Here is a 21,475-nt window from a genome sequence, read left to right as displayed (position 1 = left end):
GCCTGCCGTGCCGTTACTCATGCCATGGTGGTAAGTGATCCCTTCTTTAGAGCTCGGCTTCTATTTTTTCATTCGTTTCTCTGATCTCGTTTTCCTTTGATAGGTGAACTCCTCCATTCACACCTTGGCGAACCAGGTGGAGAAATGCTCGCGGCAGGCGCGAGCTGCCGAGGAGAATGCTCATGCTGCTGATGCTGCTGCTCGCCGTGCGCGGTCTAGGCAGGCGAGGTCTCAGAGGGATGCCGAGGCCATGGGGGTGGTGGTGCAGTGCATGGTGAAAATGAAGCTGGACCTGGAGCACCAGGTCGACTATCTTCAGGAGGATATCAGGGAGAGGACTCAGATCTTTTCTCAAGGCATCGAAGACGCGAAGAAGAAGGTTGTCAGCGATTACATTGCTTCGCCGGATTTCGATGACCTGATGGTAGACTCCTACAGGAGGGGTTTCAAGCTAAGTCGGTGGATGATCCGGAATACGTACCCCAACCTCGATACCAGCGCCATATCCACTTCGCGCATCACTCCGGAGATGGCTAATGCCGCGGATGCCGAACCAGACTCCGAGGGGGAGGCAGGTCCTTCGGGCGTTGTCGGAGAGGCTTCTGATAACGATGAAGTAGCCCCGGGCTTGTGAAATGAAATGAAATGAAATGAAATGAAATGACATGAAATGAAATGAAATGAAATGAAATGAAATGTCTTTTTGTTCATGTACTGGTGTCTTCGAGCTATATTTTTTGCTGAACTGACCATTTCGGTCCCTCAGTTCGTTTTATGAAATGACTTCGGCGTACTTGCTTTGGTGGCCTATAGATAGTACCTTCTCAAGTTGACAACGTTCCATGCTCGGGGTACTTGTTTCCCTTCTAGGGTTCTGAGCTCGTACGCTCCCCCACCGAGTGTTTTCATTACTCTGTAGGGTCCTTCCCAGTTCGGTCCAAGTTTCCCTACGCCGGGTTCGGGCACCATGACCTTACGGAGAACCAGGTCGCCGACGCGGAAGTTCCTCTTTTTTACTCGCGCGTTGTAGTACCAAGCTACCTTTTGTTGGTAAGCCGCAGTTCGGAAGTGCGCGAGGTCTCTCACTTCGTCCAGTAGGTCGAGGTTGGTGCGCAACTCGCCCTCGTTTGTCCGTTCGTCGTAGGCTTCTAGTCGTAATGTAGGCACTTCGATTTCCGCCGGGATCACTGCTTCGGTGCCATAGGTGAGGTTAAAGGGGGTCTCACCTGTGGCGGTCTTTTCCGTGGTTCGGTGTGCCCATAAAACACATGGTAGTTCGTCTGCCCACAAACCTTTGGCTCGGTCCAATCGCGCTTTTAGTCCGCGGAGGATGGCTCTGTTCATTACTTCTGTTTGGCCATTTGCCTGCAGGTGTGCGACCGATGTGAAGTTCTGACTAATTCCCATACTTCGGCACCATTCTTGGAACTTGATGTCTTCGAACTGTTTGCCATTGTCGGAGATCAGTACCCGAGGTAGCCCGAAGCGACATACGATGTTCTTCCAAAAGAAGTTTTGTATGTTTCGGGCCGTAACTATTGCCAGGGGTTCGGCTTCTATCCACTTTGTGAAATAATCTACTGCCACCACTAGGAATTTTCTCCCACCTGTCGCTGGTGGGAATGGCCCTAGGAGGTCGATGCCCCATTGGGCGAAGGGCCATGGACTGGTGAGGTATTTGAGGTCGGCAGCGGGCTGATGGTGGATGCTGGCATGCTTCTGACACTTGCCGCATTTTCTGATGAGCTCGATTGCCTCTGTTTTCATCGTTGGCCAGTAGTATCCTTGTCGAAGTGCCTTTTGGGAGAGGGCTCTGCCCCCCAGGTGTCCGCCACACAAGCCTTCGTGGATGTCGCGGAGTACCAGCTCGGCTTCGGCTGGGCGCAAGCATCACAAATAGGGGAGCGTGTAGGATCGTCGGTACAACCGTTCGTCTATCATGACGTATTTGGCTGCCTGGTGCTGCACCCTCTTGGCTGTGTTGCGGTCCGTGGGGAGGGTTCCGTCTAGCAGGAAGCTCGCGAGTGGGTCGATCCAGCTCTGCTCCGCTTCGGTGACGGGAGCGACCTCTCTTGCCCCACCGAGAATGCTGGGCCGAGGCAAGTCTTCTACGTACACGGTTCTCCTGGCGTTGTGGCTCGTGCTAGCCAGTCGGGACAGGGCGTCGGCCTCAGCGCTCTCTGACCTCGGGATTTGCTTGATGAAGTGTGATTGGAAGTTGAGCAGAGCTTCCTTTACTTTTGCTAAGTATGCAATCATAGTGAGTTCGCGTGCTTCGTACTCGCCTGTAACTTGGTTGACCACGAGCTGGGAATCACTGCAGATAACCATGTGCTTTGCTCCGACCTTGTGCGCTAGGTTTAGCCCGGCTATCAGTGCCTCGTACTCCGCCTCGTTGTTGGATGCCGCGAACTCAAAGCGTAGTGCGTACTCCAGTTTTGTTCCGCCCGGGCCGCGTAGCACTATTCCAACCCCGCTGCCTTGTTGGTTCGAGGAGCCATCTACGTGAAGGATCCAGGGCTCCTCATCCCAGTTCGTGCTTGGTCTAACCAAGAGGGAAGCCACGCTGGCTGCTACTTCACGGGGCTCGGACACGTTTGGCTTGAGAGCTCCGAGTTCACCCGAACTGGGGACCTCGGGCTCGACCAGCTCAGAGGCTTCGGGGTTGAATGTGCACTCTACGATAAAATCTGCCAAGGCTTGGGCCTTGATGGTAGTTCTTGGCTTGTACTGGAGATCATACTCGCTGAGCTCGATGGACCACTTCGTCAGCCGACCGGAAACCTCGGGTTTGATTAAAACTTGCCTCAGAGGTTTGTCGGTCAGGACGATGACGGTGTGGGCCTGGAAGTACGGGCGGAGTTTCTGTGCTGCTACCACCAGGGCATACGCTAGCTTTTCTATCTGCTGGTACCTTGTCTCTGCTCCCTGTAAGATTTTACTAACATAATATATGGGTCGTTGGACCCGGTCTGCCTCCTTTACTAGTACCGAACTGACCACCTTGTCGCTGGCCGAGAGGTATAGCTCTAAGACTTCGCCTTCCTCGGGCCGAGCTAAGGTTGGCACTTTGGCGAGGTAGCCTTTTAGCTCGTCAAACGCGAGCTGACAGTCTTGGGTCCATTCGAACCCTTTGCCTTTGATTGCTTTGAAGAAGGGTAGGCAGCGGTCTACCGATTTGGACATGAAGCGGCTTAGGGCGGCTATGCGGCCGTTTAGCCTTTGGACTTCTTTTATTTTCCGAGGTGGTCTCATATCTAGGATGGCTTGTATTTTGTCTGGGTTGGCCTCGATGCCACGTCAATTGACAACGTAGCCCAGGAACTTGCCCGAGGTGACGCCAAAGACACATTTGTTGGGGTTTAATTTCATGTTATACTGACGTAGGATTTGGAAGACAGAATCTAAGTCTTGTATTAATTCTTGCGAAAACTGTGTTTTGACGACCATATCGTCTACATAGCACTCTATCTTTGTGTCGATCAGGGGCCGAAACAGCCTATTTACAAGTCTTTGGAAGGTCGCCCCGGTGTTTTTTAACCCGAAGGGCATGACCTTGTAACAGTATATACCGAACTCGATTATGAAGCTGGTTTTTTCCTCGTTGGTCTGGTCCATCCGGATTTGGTTGTAGCCTGAGTAGGAATCCAGGAAACTTAGCAATTCATGTCCCGAGGTCGTGTCCACTAGGCGGTCGATCCTAGGAAGGGGGAAGCAGTCTTTCGGGCAAGCTCGGTTCAGGTCGGTGTAGTCGATGCACATGCGCCACTTGCCGTTCGCCTTTTTCACCAGCACAGGGTTGGCCACCCAGCTCGGGTAATGAACTTCCCTTATGAAGTCTGCCGCGAGGAGCTTTTCGACTTCCTCGTCGACCGCTTTCCAGCGCTCCGGGGCTAAGTTCCGTTTCTTCTGTCTAACGGGTTTGACTAAAGGGTCAGTGCTAAGTTTGTGAGTTATAAGACTAGGGTCAATACCGGGCATATCGGCCGCGGACCATGCAAAAATATCTAAATTTTGGAGTAAAAAACTTACCAGTTCGGTCCGTAGGGGTTCCTTGACAGAAGCACCAATCTGGAGTGCGCGAGATGGGTCCGTAGGTGAGGTCGGGATCGCGACTGTCTCTTCTGTCGGCGAGGCTCGTTCTTCGCCTTGCTCCGTAGGCCGCTCCAGGTCGAGGTCGTCGGCCGGCTTGGACTTGCCCTTTAGGGCGGCGACGTAGCACTTGCGGGACTCGAGCTGGTCACCCCGCACTACCCCCACACCGAAGTCCGTAGGGAACTTCATTGCCAAATAATAGGTAGAAACCACCGCCCGCAGGATATGCGTGATTGGCCGTCCTATTATGGCGTTGTATGGGGAGGGGGTCGCGACCACCAGAAAATCGTGGTTGAGTCTGACCGCACAAGGCCACGTGCCGACTTCCACGGGCACCGTTATCTTCCCAAGGGGCCTGCGCGTCGTCTTCTGTGAAGAGGATTGGTTCCTCGGTCTTCGGCCTCTTCGGGGGGTTCCGCTCCTCGAGGACCGCTTCGCGAACTGAGGTCCAAGCTGCCGCTGATGTGCACCCCGCCACCACTGAACCTCCCACAATTACATGGATGGTTCCCCAAACTAGCCTTTCTGCCGGAGGCTGTCGCTGCATCGGTTCGGCAGGCCTGCTGCCTCCGGGGCGTCTTTTAAGTGTTCGCCCGGCTGATCCGCTTTATTGCTATTATTGTTGTGCTGTACAAAGTTTCTTAAGTATCTGCGACGGATGAGCCCCTTCGGTACTGTGACCGTGGTCCCTTTGGAAACTACAATACAAATTCTTGTTTCTTTCATCGGATTTCCCTTTAGGCGAGGTGGCCATTTCACGAAGGGGGCGTCCTTGATCGTCATTAGGATCTCGGTCTGCCTTGTGTTCAGTGGCGTGTAATCCGTCCGAGCTGGCAGGGGAGCTCGGAACGGGTTCAGCTTCAGGTCCCGGACCGGGTTTTTCCGGTCGGCCGAGCTAGAGGGCTCGCCGTCCCTCTTTCTTTTCTCGTTTCCGCCCTCGGTTCTTTGGTTGATTTCCTCCTCCGTCCTCATGAACTTGTCCGCGAGCTTGAGGAACTCGGCCACGGTCGCGGGCTGGTTAGCTACCATGTGCCACTTGAATTCCTTGTGCGTCACCCCTCTTTTTGCTGCGGCGAGCTGTACCGCAGGGTTTAACCGAGGTATCTGTAAGCATGCCTCGTTGAATCGTTTGATGTAGCCCCGTATGGGTTCTCCTTCCCTTTGGACTACTCCGAAGATGCTTTCTTCTGCTCGGGGGCAGCGTTTGCTAGTAACAAAGTGTGCAGTGAAGACCTGCACGAACTGAGCCCAACACTTTATCGATCCGGGGGCCAGGTTCCTGTACCAAGTGCAGGCTACCCCCTTGAGGGTGGTGGTGAAGGCCACGCACATGCATGATTCGCTGGCCCTGGCGAGGTGCATTTGGGACTGGAAAGCGTCCACGTGGTCGTTGGGGTCGAAGGATCCGTCGTACTTGTCTAGGGGCGGGAGCTTGAAATCTCTAGGCAAGGGGACTGCCAGGAGTTCTGAGGCGAGGGGGGAAGGAACTGAGAGAATCGGGGCGATTCCCACCTCGTCCGAGCTCGTCTCGCCTTTGCCTCTGAGCTCGGATAAGACGCGGGTGGCGGTTCGTCGACTTCGACGGCGTCTTCGCTGCTGAGTGGGCCTTGTGCTGGCGCTGCTGGCCTCCGTGTTGCCGAGCTCGATGAGCTCGGAGTTCTGGTAGTCCGCTGCTGCCAGTGCACCGAATCGGTTTCCCACCAGTGGGGACTCCGGTTTTGAGACTCGAGGTGCTGACCTCGCGGGCGAGGTTCCTGATCCACCTGCGAGCCGCGAGGCGGGGATGACTTTTCTTTCTCTCTGTCCTGGGGACGAAGCCTGGCTGTTTGGGGGATTCTGGGGCCTGGAGGCCTTTCCCTGGTGAAGGCGCCCATCCTGCGGAGAGGCCTTTTCTGGCTTCGGGGCAGGGTGGCGAGGTGGAAGCAGTGGTTGGTTCGGTGTCAGTTGAGGAAACTGCTGCTGATAGTGGTATTGGGAGAGGTTGTGCAACACTTGGTGCTGGTGAAGCTGGTGTTGTTGGAACTGCTGCATCTGGGCTTGCATTGCCCGCATGCATTGCATTAAATCGTCCAACCGATTCTGGCTAGCTGCCAGGGGGACGGCGGTCGGTTCAGTGAAGGTAGTCTCGATGGGAAGAGGGAAGGGGATGTTTGCGGAGGGCAGGCTTACAAGTGCCACTGCTTGTGGCGTAGTCAGGTTGGGGATTCCATCCACCGTGAGGGGGATGGTGAACTGCCCAACACACACTACGGGAACTTGGAGCTGTTCCCCGGTGGTGTTTGTCTCTGTGCCGCGTCCGGCGTTGCTGGATGAGGCCATAAGTAATGAGTTTTTCAGAGAAGACGGAAAGGGTATGAAAGTTTTGGAGGGAGGCTTTTTGAAGCGTATTTCCCACAGACGGCGCCAATTGATGATGCACAATCTGGCCGGTCTTAGCTGTTGATGATCTTGCCTCTGAAATGAGTAACAGGGACCTGAAACGGGAGGAGAAGAGAAGCTCCGGGGAGAACCCGGCGTAAGGGCTCCGAAGCTCAAGTTAGAATCCTTCAAAGGCAAGAATAACCAGATAGCGCGAAAGTTAGCATACCTCCTCCCTGGGGGGGGTAGAAGCCTTTTATAACCACCTCGCGCACTCACTTCCAGGCCTCCGTCAGGTCGGGTATGATTACTTCTGAACTCCTGCCAGTTCGGGTGTCATTTCCTCTGGTCGGACAGAACCGCCACTGTTCCTTTTGTCGGAGCCGTCTCTACGGCTAGTGACGACGGTTGCAGGTGGCAGTGGCAGGAAGCCGTTTGAAATGCGGCTGTCAGGCGTCAGATCCCAAATCAGTCAGGTACGCCGCCCTTGGATAAAGACGTCCTTGGTATCGGGTACGTCTGGCTGGCCTGGTGCTTTGGAAGTGAAGTGTTGGAGTGGCGAGTGAGGTGCCTTGAGTTCGGTTTGGAGTGTTCCGAGCTGCCACGGGTCAGCTCGGGTCAGCTTTGTGAGGCTTGGGGCCCAGTACAGTTCGTGCTCCTTGCAGGGAGCTCGAGTTCTCAGGAGGGAGCTCGCTCTTAATCAGGGAGCTCGGGCTCCTAGTAGGGAGCTCGGATTTAGGGAGCTCGGGTTTTAGGGAGCTCAGACCTTTGATAGGGAGCTCGCTCTTAATTAGGGAGCTCGGGCTCCTAGTAGGGAGCTCGGGTTCTTTAGGGAGCTCGGGCTCCTAGTACCGAGCTAGGACTTAGGGAGCTCGGGTTTTAGGGAGCTCGGACCTTTAACAGGGAGTTCGCTCTTAACAAGGAGCTCGGACTAAGTACAGCGGTCTAGAGTTCGGGCTCGGTAGAGTTTGGGCTTGCTTCCGATGTTCGCTTTGGGTGCTCTACTGTCCCGAGCTGCTTGCCTTTGCCACGTGTCGGGCGATCGCGAGGTCGGGCCAAATTTCCCTTCATCAGATTGGATTCCGTCTAATCCAAAATCAATTTGGACAGATTGGATGGACCAATAAGACATATTGGATTGGATCAATCCGGTCCAAAATATTTATTAGATTGGATTGGATTTGGTCCATTCATAACAAATTTATGTTGGATTGAGCTAATATCTAATCTATTGATATAAGATAAGAATATATGTGTCAATGGATGGGACTTGGATTGAAACCAATCTAAATCAAAATGAATTTGAATAGATTGGACGGTCCAAACATTAAATTGGATCGGTTCAAATTGGTCAAAAACATTCATTGGATTGGATTGAACCTAATCCATTTATAATGAACTTGCATTGGACTGAATCGGATTGGACCAAATCCAATTCAATTGACCCCCTACCTTGGATGCGTCGAGGGATGGATCCATCGTGAGGTCTCAGACCCATATATGGACCCTCTAATCACAAACCCAAAGCCTTAGCCAACCAAAGTTTACATCCCTAAGTCACTCCATCTAAGGGGGCCCTCTAACCACAAACCCAAGCCATTGCTTCCTTTATAAGACATTAATCATCAGGATGGAGGATTGCATGACATGTTCCAACAAAGAGAAGAAAATAGCTGTGTTATGGCCAGGACACACTTTTTTCTTGCTCAGAGCTGAATAACCATAAGTTTTAGACCTAGCATGATGGTACAGACATGAGTGTTGACTCTTGGATTTATAGAGTTTCTTGGAACTCGCGCGGGTGGAGTTGGGCTCTGATTAAGGTCGAAAGGGAAAATTTTACACAGCATGAAGTAAACGGCAAATCAGGATGAGTATTGAAGGCTCTTCAAGGTTGGTTACACTTTCAATTTGCTTGTCCAGTTGTCCATTTTCCGACCATATATAATTCATTTTCCGCCCTATCAGAGCACAGATTACTATCAGGTTTTCCTTTTTTTCTCTTTTCTATGCTTTACACACTTTGTACTTTCGTTGTATGAATGGACAGAATACGTGATTTGTATATTCGTATATTTTCTAGGACTGAATCCGAGTTTTGCTTATACTGTGAGTCACTGTGATGTTTTTTCTAGGACAGGGGCCCCCGATTTCTTGAACCTTGCCAGGCTGCCACCCACCCTGACATTGGTCAAGGATTTTCTCTCTCTTTTCACAATCTTGGAAGTGGGATCGATTTGAAATGGGCCCGGATCCCTAATATAACAGGCCCACTTTCCCAAGGCCACTACGCCCACTACCAAGCGAGGATAAAAGCCGTGTGGCCCGTGTAAACTGTCAATTACACAGCATGGATCTAAGACGTCAGATTCGACCTGTTTTGGGTCTGCGTATAGCATGCTGTTGGATGGGCATGGGCCGGTTCAGGGCCTGTGAGTGTTGGATCATTTTTACAGTAGGACTAGTGGAGGGGCCCTGCTTGGCAGGGGCTAGAATTGTAACATTGCTATTTATTACATTAAAAAAGGCAATGACTTTTTAATAAGAAACTTGCAATAATAAATACTCAAGTTTGAAAATCATATAGACTTAAAAGAGATCATTGTGTTTGTTTTTTAAATATTGTTTCAGCAAAGCATTTCATATAAAAGAACTAGCAGGGATCCATGTGATGTATGGGATTTATTAAGGGAAAGCTAAATAATAGAAATGGTCATTTACTAAAATACCCTTATAGTTTCATGGATTTACTAAAATCTACCCTATATTTAAAATTTTACTAAAACACCACTTATAATTTGCAATGGATTTAATCAATCTTCCATTAGATGACAATGGAAAATGGCAGTATTGACCCTAATGTTCATTTAAATAAATTTAATCAAAAGAAAATAAAAATAAAAATACCATTTGTGCTCTTTACAAGAAACAGGCAACCACTCTATTGGCTATATTTGGTTAATTTTGTTTTCTATACAAAAAAAGTGTTAAGGGTATTTTTGGAATAAAAAATTATGGGCCTAATGGCAAAACAAACACTCCTTAATGAAAGGTTGGTTAAGTAAATAAATTGTAAAATATATGGGATGTTTTAATAAAATGAAAACTATAAGATAGGTTTAAGTAAATATGTAAAACTATAAAATGTGTTATAGTAAATAACCCTAATAGAATCACATAAGAGTATACAATTGTTTTATTTTTTCAACTTTTTAAATAATTAATAATTATTCATATTTTATGTACTACTATTAATCATTTTTTTATAATACAAAAATAACAATAATTAATTTTAATCAGGTTTATTCATCAAACTGATGAAACCGATCAACTCGACCCCAGTTGGTCAGTTTTCTAGTATTTAGGTCGGCTTTGGTTCAAAAATTTCCCAATTCAACCAAGTTGGATCGGTTTCACTTTGACATTTGTAAATCAACCAAAACCGAACGACCTAACCGTGGATATATATTAATATTTTATATTTTAAATATATTTTTTAATATGGAAAAGTGGGAAACTTCTTATATTTCTTACTCTAAAATGTTTTATATCATAAATCTATTTTTTAATAATTGCACTATAATTTTTAAAATTTAATTTAATTTTTAAGTTTAAATATTTTGAACCGACTAACCAAACCAAAAAATTAACCCAAACTGATACAACTTGAGTGGGTCAGTATTCACAAAAGGTCAGTCGGTTTCAACTGACCAACCTCCAAACCTGACCAGGTCAATTTGGTTGGTCAAATAGCCTATGACCGAACTGAACCAACTCATGAACACTCATAATTTCAGCTAAATTAATAGTCTCATCTCAGATAAATAACAATAGTTTAATCTCCAATAATTATTGAAATTTATAGTAAAAATATGCAATTATTGAAAACATATTGATAATGAAAAAAAATACAATAAGTACTAAAAATATATTAACTTAATCAATAAATAGTATAATCTCAAATAATAGGTTAATCTCTAATAAAAATTAATCAATAAGTCATAAAAAATACAATAAATTAAATTTAAAAATTTCACTAATTGTAGTTTAATCACTAATAATTATTGAAAGTTTTCTATTAAATAACAAAACAAAATAAATTTATACATAATCATTGAAAATACATTTACCACCAAAATAATAAATAATTACTGAAATACAATAAATATTAATTTTAGTCTATATAATTATATAACAAATACAAATTAAGAGTTTAAATTTATTATTAATAAATATTAAATTTTTGAAAGTTATTTTCTCAAATAATTACTTGATATAAGTGAAATTAGTTATTTGTAATATTATGTAAAAATATTAAATTATTATTAATTTCAATATCATGTTATAATTATTTTTCTACTTTTTAGAATTTTTTAAATTTATTACATAATTTATTTATTTTAACTATTTAAAATCGAGTTATGCTAAATATTTTGTTGTTTAAAATATTTAGTTATTTAAATACTTAAATAATATGTAAAATATTTAAATTTTAAAATATTAGTTATTTATGTAATTTAATTATCCATAAAATTATAATTTATACTATTATTACATAATTTCATTATTACTTTTGTAATATATTAAATTATTATTAATTTCAATACTATGTTATAATTATTTTTCTGCTTGAAAGAAATTTTTTAAATTTATTATTTAATTTCGTTATTTTAACTATTTAAAATCTAGTTATGTTAAATATCTAGTTATTTCAATATTTAAATAATCTATAAAATATTTAAAATTTTTTGTTATTTGAATTTTATTTATTAAAAGTTATTACATATTATTAAATGTTTGAAAAACATTTAAATTGATGATCTGGAAAAAACATAATTTAAATTGCTAGTACATAACTTTGTGACATATTTCGTAAAATTATAAAATTATTTATTAGATAATTTCGTTATTTTAACTATTTAAAATATAGTTATGATAAATATTTAGTTATTTACAGATTTAAATAATCTATAAAATATTTGAATTTTATTTATTTAAAGCTATTACATATTATTAAATATTTGAAAAGCATTTAAATTGATAATTGGGAAAAACATAATTTAAATTATTAGTACATAATTTCATGATATATTTTGTTAAAATATAAAATTACTTTTTGTGCTTTTAATAAATATTTTAAAGTTATTATATAATTTTGTTACAATATTTAAATAATTCTTAAATTTTTTAATCCAAACTTTCTGATAAAAAGTAGGGGAGAGGATAAATAGGAATTAGAGATAATTTAGGAGAGAAACAATCTACTAAATTAGAGATAATTGTGGAGATAAATAGGAATTAGAGATAATTTAGAAGATAAATAGGAATTAGAGATAATTCTAGAGAAAGTGGGGGAGGTAGTTTAGGAAATATTTTAGGAGAAGAAATTATTTAGGTTATTGGGAAAGTGCATATCATTGGTTGTTTCAAAAATGACATGGAATAAAAAAACAATAAATTCAAAAAAAGGAGAAAATTTCTTGACCGCTTTGTTTTAATATATATATATAGAGAGAGAGAGAGAGAGAGATAGATTAATACGACCATACAGTGATAGTTCTGAGTTCTACTTCATAGTTGTCTTTTGTTTCACATCGAGAACTCCCAGTTAACCCGGACAGTAGGACCGTTTGGCCCGAGAATCGTCCAGGTAATCGGTTCCGTTTTACCCCAAACTCGGTCCCTGGCCAAAAATCATTGAATCAATCAACGACCCATTGACCTGGGTGGTCGACTCGTTCAATGGTTTTTGGCCATTTTTTATTTTTAATTATTTTTTAATTTTGTAAATTTTTGTTTTCAAAACAGACCACTCGTTCGAACCGAATAGTCGAACCGTCGACTTGAAAACCAGTGGCCAAAACGGTTCCATTTTCGGGTCATTTTTTTTAGATGTTAATAATTAGACGAAATAACTTTGTAGTCATAATCATGGGAAAGGTGGACATTGCAAGGGATTCCAAAACCTTGAAAGATAAATCCAAAGTGACCTTAAACACAAAAAAAATGGCGGTAAATCCACCAAACTGGAAAACCCAAAGAAAAAAAAAATCAGAAAATCGAGTTCAAAGTTTCGCTTTGAAACAGAGCTAAACATACATGTAATCAAAGAAAGAGACAAAGTAGATCGCCTTGTAAGAAAATAAAAAGAAACATTGCACAAGAAAACCCAAAGAAGAAACAAAAGGGAAGAAATAAAATGGTGGTAAACCCTAGACCGTTTTGGAGGATCTTGAAGAAGAATACCAAACACAAAAAAAAAAGCAGAAAATGAAAAAAAATGAACATACCGCACACGCTCGAATAAAGCCAACAATAGAAGAAACCTTTGAATAGTGAAAATCCAAAAGCATAAAAAACCATGGTTTTCGAACCGCCATTGACCTGGACAGACGGACATTTTGGCCCGGGAACCATCCAGGCAACCGGTTTCGTTTTACTCCAATCACGATCCCTGGCAAAAAACCGTTGAATCGATCAACGACCCATTGACCCGAGTAGTCGAACTGTCGACCCGTTGACCTGTTCAATGGTTTTTGACCATTTTTTTATTTTTTTAATTGGGAACCATCCAGGCAACCAGTTCCATTTTATCCCAATCCTAGTCCTTGGCCAAAAAATGTTGAATCGATCAACGACCCATTGACTAGAGCTGTCAAATCGTCGACCTGTTGACCCGTTCAATGGTTTTTGGCTATTTTTTTATTTTTTAGTTTTTGTTGCCAGAACGGGCCATCCGTTCGAATCAGACGGTCGAACCGTCGACTCGAAAACCAGTGGCCAAAATGGTTCCCTTTTTGGGTCATATGAGTCATGCTCGAATGACATAACACGTATGATACTGTTTAATGGACCTCTCACACTCAATTTTTTGCATGTAATTTTTGTTGTCAAAACAGGCCATTTGTCTAACTGGACAATTGAATCGTTGTTTTTTATTTTTTTAATTGGGAACCATCCAAGGAACCATCCCGGTCCCTGGCCAAAAACCGTTGAATTAGTCAATGACCCATTGACCCGAGCGGTCGAACCATCAACCTATTCAATGGTTTTTGGCCATTTAATATTTTTTTTAATTTTTGCTATCAGAATGGGTCGTCTGTCCATTTGAACTAGACGGTTGAACCATCAATCCAAAAACCGGTTGCCAAATTGGTTCTGTTTTCAAGTTGTATGAGTCATGCAATCGAATGACATAACACGTATGATATTGCTTAATGGACCACACACACTCAATTTTTTTCCTGTAATTTTTGTTGTCAAAACGGATCATTCGTTTGAACCATCAACCCAAAAACTAGTGGCCAAAACGGTTCCGTAATTTTTTGCTTGTAATTTTTGTTGTCAGAATGGGTCATTCATTCGAATCAAACAGTTGAATCCAAAACCTATGGCATATAATATATATATATATATATTAAAGGGTTGTCATTTGGCGAAAGGGGAAAACACCCCTATCCCTTTAATAGATATATATAAGATTGTGTAATGTATTACTTACTATCAAGGTTTTTAAAATTGGACCGGATAGGGAACCATTCTAGGTCCGGTTCCCGGGTCAAATGGTCCGATCGTTCGGTCCAAATAGACAGTCCGCTTTAACAAAAAATAAAAAAAAATTAAATTTAGAAAACTCAAAAAATGGCCAAAACCGTTCCCAAGTCGAACAGCTCAATGGTTCGACCGCTTGGATCAGCATCTCACTGACTAAATCAACGGTTTTTAGCCAAATAGTAGTTTTGGGGTAAAATAGAACCGGTCAACGATCAAGTGACCAATTCCCGATTTTTCCGATCTAACCATCTGATCTGATCCAATTTTGAAAACACTGCTTACTATAATCTAACCCAAATACCAAACCAATTGTATTGGCTATTTAACAACAAAGAAAACATTATCTTTTACATATATAATTTTGAAAGGCTTACATGTAATAACATCACATAACATGTCTTAATTCATCATCTCCTGAGGGATATTCATGCTCTATCAGCTAAACCTTTGATTATATCTTTTAGATTTTGGGAGAGTTTATTTGCATTTGGGAAATAGGTAGGGCTGCAAGTTGGACCGGGTTAGGTCGGGTTGAGACCAACCCTAGCCCAATCCTAAGTTCTAAACCCCTAACCCAACCCGACCAACCCAACCCTAACCCAATCCAACCCAACCCGAAGTCAATTTCGGGTTGGATTGGGCCCAACCCAACCTTCTTCCCATCCCTTAAAACCTCATAGAATTTCGATTTTAGATCTTAACTCAACTTTCACTACATATATTAATCCTATTTTTCATTAGTATTTGTTTGTTGACGTTTTTTTGTTCTTTTGGTACAAAATTTAGAAAAAACAAGTGTTAGAAATGTCTATAGTTTATTATGAGTTATGACTTACGATAGATCTTTCTTGGGCGTCAAATAACATAGAGGAGATGAAGAATAAAATTTTCAAAAAATATAAAATAATGTTATTAAATTATTAGTCTTTCTAATTAGGATTAAGTGAAGTGATTACCTTAAAAGAAATGCATGATACTATGTGGTGGGGGCTATACAAATATCATGCATCTAAACAAATCAATGTATGTTATATATTACATATAACATATATTTATATATGACATGTACTATAGAGTCGGACTCGGGTTAGGTCAGGTTGCTTAAGGGGTCAACCCTAACTCAACCTGAAGTAAAGTCGGGTTCATGAATTCCAACCCTAACCCTAACCCAAACATCAATCCGACCCAACCCAACCCAACTTTTTCGGGTTGGGTTAGGGTTGGATTCGGGCCAACCCGGCCCAAGTTGCAGCTTTAGAAATAGGTAGGTATAACCGAATAAGTGCTTATTCCTAAAAATAAGTACCTATTCAAGAAGTCCAAATTTTGAATTTATTTTTAAGCACTTATTCAATAAATCCTCTTTTTGGGCTGCCTTTACCTGTCAATGTCATTAAAGTATGAAAAAATAAAAAGAAATTGTAGAAAAAATTTCAACACATTTGTAATATTATATATTCACAATACATCCATTGTGAAGCAATGCTTTGGATTTTTTGGCCATCAATAGATGATCTTCATATGTGGTACAAGAAAAGATTGAAATTTACATTAAGGGATAAATAGATAAGTAAACAAATACCTTTGAATATTGTTCCTTCACGACCATCTTTTTTGGACCATGACATCGCAACCTGTTGTGAAGGGGTGGAACCTACACCCCAAGTCTTTTAATTCCTAATCTTTCATCAAACAAAATTCCTTTTCTATAGATAAAAGAATTGCAACTTGTGCAAATTACATTAGCCATTTGGATCTGGTCATATTAAATAAATGACATAAAAACAATTTCTTATAGAAAATAAGATAAAACCATTGGAAAAAATTCATATCCCATAACATTTTCTCAACCATGTTTCATTCTAAGGCCCCGTTTGCTTTTCGGTAAGTTATTTATCCGGGTAAATGCAGTTTCCTGGGTAAGTTTTTCCTGGGAAACACTTACTCGGATAAGTGCATTTACCCATGTTCTTTTATTTGTCATGTAAATAAGGCAATGACCATTTTAGCCATAAAAATCCGTTATTGAAAAAGGGCATTTTTGTCCCATTCAAGTGTTGGCAACTTTCCCCCTAGGTGGGAAAGTTATTTACCCACCTAGGAGATGGGCATTACTTACCCAAGTAAGTGATACCCAGGAAAATAAACTTTCCCTGGTCTCCACATAAATCCAAAAAAAAACATGGGATTCTTGGTCAATGGGAACCAAAATCCCATTGACCAACTTTCCCCCCTCTCAAAATCCAAAAAAAGAACGCCACTTAAATGCAGTACAGGTTTCCCCCTCTCAAAAGCAATGGCATAGATTTAGTACCAATTCAAAAGCCAAATAAATAAAGAAAAGCCTTTAAAAAAGACTTTTAAAGCATGGAAGAATGTATTTCATTGAATTACCCTTCTCATTAACAAAAATATGCCCATCAAAGAACTCAACGAATGCAATAGCATCCTTTGTTCTTTTGAAATCAATGTATGCTTAGGAATATTGCTGATGTTTCTGACTGCAAAATCATTTCAATAACATCTGTTAAATGCAATTTCCCTAATACATGTTGCTTGTTTGAAAGAAAACAAAGCATTTGCATTAACTCTTTTAGTAAGTACCTCTAGAATTCTAAAGCTATAAGCATCTCTTAGTAAGGTATTTAAATTTGTGTTGATACATGTTTCTAACTTAAGGATTCTAAACAACTACCTAAGATTAAGATCAAAACCAAGCTACATATCCATGAGATAGTTTTATGATTAAAAAGCAAAGGATGAACAATGAGAAAGAAATAGAGGAAAAACTAAAAGTTCTTTTTTCTAAAATAATTATTTCCTAACTACCAACATTGTCTTTGGAGAAAAAGCTCTAGCATAGCAAACAAAATCCAACAAAGTTACATTATTTGAGTTCCTAGTTTAGTTAGTCTAGAAAAGAACTAAAGAACTTCGACTCGGTTCTGATACAAATGATCATTGATTATATTTCTAGCAAACAAAGGATCCTAGAAACAATGATAACAGAACGCAATAGACTCGATAATAAAAACCGCCCCTTTTCTTATTTTGGCCAACAACACATTGTTTATAAATCTCCAATTCTTTTCTTATAGAAAAAATGAAAAATAACAATGGGTCTTTTGATCCATCTCAAAGCTTCCACTCAAATCAAATAGAATTTATCATTTGCATGGTTATTAGAAAGAAAAAAATATTAATAGGAGTACTACCAATAACAATAGTCAATCAATTAAGAATGGGTGTCAAGGAAAGAAGTGAGAGGTTGTAATAAATTTTTTTTCTTTTTATTTCTTTCTCTTTCGTACACGATTGCGAAAGATGGTGTTAGAGGGCCAATTTCAGGTCAAGCTACCTTCTCCTTGTTCTTTTTTTTTTCTCTTACTAGTAATGAAGCACGTGCGTTGCACATGAGGAAATTCTCTCGATCCTCTCGATCTTAATTTATTAAATTTTGAATATATATTGAAAATAAAATTTGAAAATTAAGAAAAGTAATAATATGAATAAAAATAAAGTTTCAATGGTTATAGTTCATATTGCTGTGAGAATTACATAGAACTAAAAAGAAAATAATTGCAATGTCTTCTATGATGACATCTTTCTCGACTTATTTGCAATACTGCATGACTTTTAAAGGTTGCCAAACTTCTTCATTCTTTTTCAATCTTGATCCTTTTCAATTTCTTGTCCTCGAATGAATCGATGTCTTCTATCTATGTTGTTGAGCTGTCTACTTTAATCATGTTAGTTGCTACAAATTTGCTAGAGCTATGACCCATGTTTCCTTTTTTATCAACTCGTATGATGAAGTATACCTTTCCTTTTAGCACTTTTAGACAAGCTATGAACTTGTCACATTTTCCTTGCAATATGATATGGATTGTATTAGTATTAAATTAATTTGTAGTATTAATATTGATTAATAACAAAATCTTTACCTCTCTTTGAAGCTTTACAAATTCTGATACCAAACATCCAATTATCTCAGCAGTTTCTTCAAATAATGTGGCAATACCCTTCTCAGTGTCATTTGATTGATCCTAAGCATATACCTGTGTTGATATGATTTGGTTACTAATAATAACTTTTTAATATTATTATTAAATGATATATTTTAATTTATCACATACTTCTTAGAGTACTTGACCTCATTTTCTTTACACTTGTCACAATATGCTCCTTTTTCTATTAGCTCAACCTTTTTATTGCAATTGTCACACGCATTGTACCATGGTTCATTAGAGTTGAGGACATCAGTTATTATTGCCTTGATCGAACAGTAACTTACTTGCAAATAGTAGATCTTTAATTTAATAATGTGTTATTTAAATAAAATTTATAAATGAGTAAGCATTTCTGCAATTGTCAAGTTACCTTAAATGTATGATGTTTTATGAAGTCCTTTATTTTAAATTCTTCTGATTGCTTGAGCAAAGTCATTTTTCTATTCAATAAAGTATTATTTTTTTCAGGACATTTTTTTGCACCTGCATATATAGATGTTTATTTTTTAAAGCTACACAAAATAGTATGCTAAAATTTGCTTATGTACTTACAATTCTCGTATATTTTCACTTAAGGAATGCTTAAATTAACTTGCATTGTTGTCATAGATATTGTAGAAAGAGAACCACCTATAATATAGAAAAAAAAAGTTAAGTGTATATATTTGTGTTTTATTTTATTTAAATTATACTATAAAAGATTATTACCTCCATATGTTGTAGCAATTAAAGATGTGAATGCAACTATTGGCTTGTGTGGTAAAGTTTCTAATAATAATGCACATTCTTCTTTTACATATTGCCCCCATAGTGTCAATAAAACAAACTTTGAATTATATCAATTATTAGAGAAATTGTAATGAGTACAATGTAAGTAATAAAAAAAAAATCAATAGTTTATAGTTTAGCATAAGTATTTTGAATCAGATATAGTGATCTCTCGTTTCACTGAAATTCCATCTTTGTACTTGAATTGATGTATCTTACCAACTTCAGTCACCATTGCAACCACATCTGCAAATAATTCAATTATTTTATATTAAAATATATTTTTATTTTATAAATTAAAAGATAGATAATAAATTTGTCATTATAATGATTTTTTGTTTACCGATCAATTTTTTACTTGTAGTATATTTTTTGATGTCATGGAGTTGAACAAATTTATAATTTATCTTGGTAGAACTCACTCATTCTCCAGCTTCTATGATTGATGTCAAATCAGTAATGCAAATTTCAGTCTTTGTGGACATTTTTGTATAGTGGATTAATATTCTTCAATTGGTCGTTAGTGATGTAATATGTCTTCTGAGGAAACAATGCATTTAAAAATTTCTCTGCTGTTGTATTGAACAATACCGCTTGTATTTGTATTCCCTGCATTGAAAGTTAGTTATAAATTATTGTAAAAAACTTTGTAATTGAAGTAAATAGATGTTGTAGGTGCATACCTCATTGTCTAATAATATCACCTTGAACATTTTCCCACTACCTTTATGATTAGTATAAACCTCTATTGCCCTTTTGTGTAAGATTAATGTTTAATGGTCCAATTTGTTTCTTCTTGTGTCAATGAATTTATTGATATGCATTGTGGTTTTTCCTTCATGATAAGCAATAAAAAACGCTGTTAAAAATCACGGTCAATACTATTTTTTTAATTACTAAAAGAAGTAAAGAGAAAAAAAAAACAATAAAAGTAACATAAGTAATAAGGTTAGGTCATAACAATAAAAGTTAGAATTTATTATGTGTAATTGTATTAAAACAATAGAAAGCATAAGAGTATAAAAAAAGTTTGTTATTTACAATTTCATAAATGATTATAAGGTATTTGGTGATAATACTTCCCTATAAACAATATTTTTTTTGTAAAAGTTCATTTCTTTCTAGTTGATTGCTCCGCTTTAATGAGTAATCTTGTTGTTGAAGTAGAGATTCCTCTAGATAAAGCCACATAAAGTTGACCATGTGAAAAGACATGCTTAGGTAGATATATGCCTACATATAGAATAGTTTGACCCTAGGCTTTATTTATTGTCATTGCAAAGCTCAGATGAATAGGGAATTACTTTCGCTTAAAATGAAATGAAAATCCTTCATCTTTTAATGGTGATAATGGTATTCTTGGAAGTAGTACTTGTTTTCCAGCATGTTGTCCTATAGTGGTTTCTGCATGGATGATGTTATTGTGAAAACCTTTGTAGACCATTTTTGTTCCATTGCATAGTCCATTTGATTAATAACTCTGTTGGATAGTAGTTATGTGTATCATCAATGGCAATATCATAACTGTAATATATCCATGGCTTTCTTGGAAATTTCACAATTAACCTCTCATTTAATTCATCAACAACATCATTTTTTGTAGCTAAGATTGAACGCTTTGTAATATAATTTGCCGATGTTGCATTGTTGTTCAATGAATCAAATACTTGATCAATGAGCATGTTTTGTGACTTTTCATCATTTTCATATTTAATGATCATGTCTTCTGGTATTGTTATCATATTTCCTTGAAAAGTTGGTTCTGATCCATTTCCAACTCTCATGAGGAAGCCACTAAAGAAAGGATCAGAGATGGCTCTCATATTAATGGTCAATCTAAAGCACTCTAATTTTGGCCAAAGATGAGGTTTTTACCAGACTTGCATTAAATATTTCTGCTCTAGTTGCTCATCTTACCACCAGAAGAACCTGTCGAAAATCTCCTCCAAAAACGATGAATTTTTCTCCAAAAAGTAATTGGTTGTCCATGATGTCCTTGAAAGTTCTATCCAATGTTTCAATTGTTGTTCGTTTTGCCATCGGTGCTTCATCCCATATGATTAATTGTGCTTTTCGCAAGAGCTCATCTATTGTACTTTGCTTTGATATGTTACACATGCTTGATTCATTTGCATTAATTGGAATTTTAAACCTAGAATATGCAGTACGTCCACCAGGTATCACTGTTGCTGCGACTCCTGAAGTTGTTGTAATTAGAACAATCCAATTCCTTGATCTGATAGTTGCAAGCAATGCACAATATACATACGTCTTTCCTGTTCCTCCAGGCCCATCAATGAAGAATGCTCTGGAGCCATTTATGTTTACACGATCTAATATTGTTGCATAAGCTATTTCTTGCTTTGGGTTTAACCTTGATGGTGCAAGGTAAATCTTCTTCAGGTGTTTTTACAGACATTTCTTCATCAATTTCTTTTGTATAATTATCATTCTTGTGATTTCAGACAAATTGAAATTCTAACAATACAGAAAACCCCAATTCAGGACCTTAGACTGTACTTCTAGATTTTGATTGGTTGGACGTTGGAACAATACAGACCCAAGAACAATGGTGCTAACAACTTAGAAAGGAAACATGGAAAAAGAAGTCAGGGGAGTTCCAGTCTACAAATTTGTTACAAAACCTGAGAGATACTTATAATATACAAAGCTTTTTAAAAAACTTGAGA

The 21,475-nt window shown here is 39.4% G+C and overlaps 1 protein-coding gene across 1 annotated transcript; it reads right to left on the bottom strand.

The window, feature by feature from the left end:
• Positions 1 to 20,203: 20,203 nt before the first annotated feature.
• Positions 20,204 to 20,608, bottom strand: LOC148803660 (uncharacterized). Its single transcript, XM_088897056.1, has one exon. The coding sequence runs from the start codon at positions 20,606 to 20,608 to the stop codon at positions 20,204 to 20,206; it is 405 nt and encodes a 134-aa protein (XP_088753182.1).
• Positions 20,609 to 21,475: the final 867 nt, after the last annotated feature.

The sequence above is a fragment of the Nelumbo nucifera genome, chromosome 1 (assembly GCF_055504915.1).
Source record: "Nelumbo nucifera cultivar China Antique chromosome 1, China Antique-T2T, whole genome shotgun sequence".
Classification (NCBI taxonomy): domain Eukaryota; kingdom Viridiplantae; phylum Streptophyta; class Magnoliopsida; order Proteales; family Nelumbonaceae; genus Nelumbo; species Nelumbo nucifera.
This window is presented reverse-complemented; position numbering and strand designations above follow the sequence as displayed.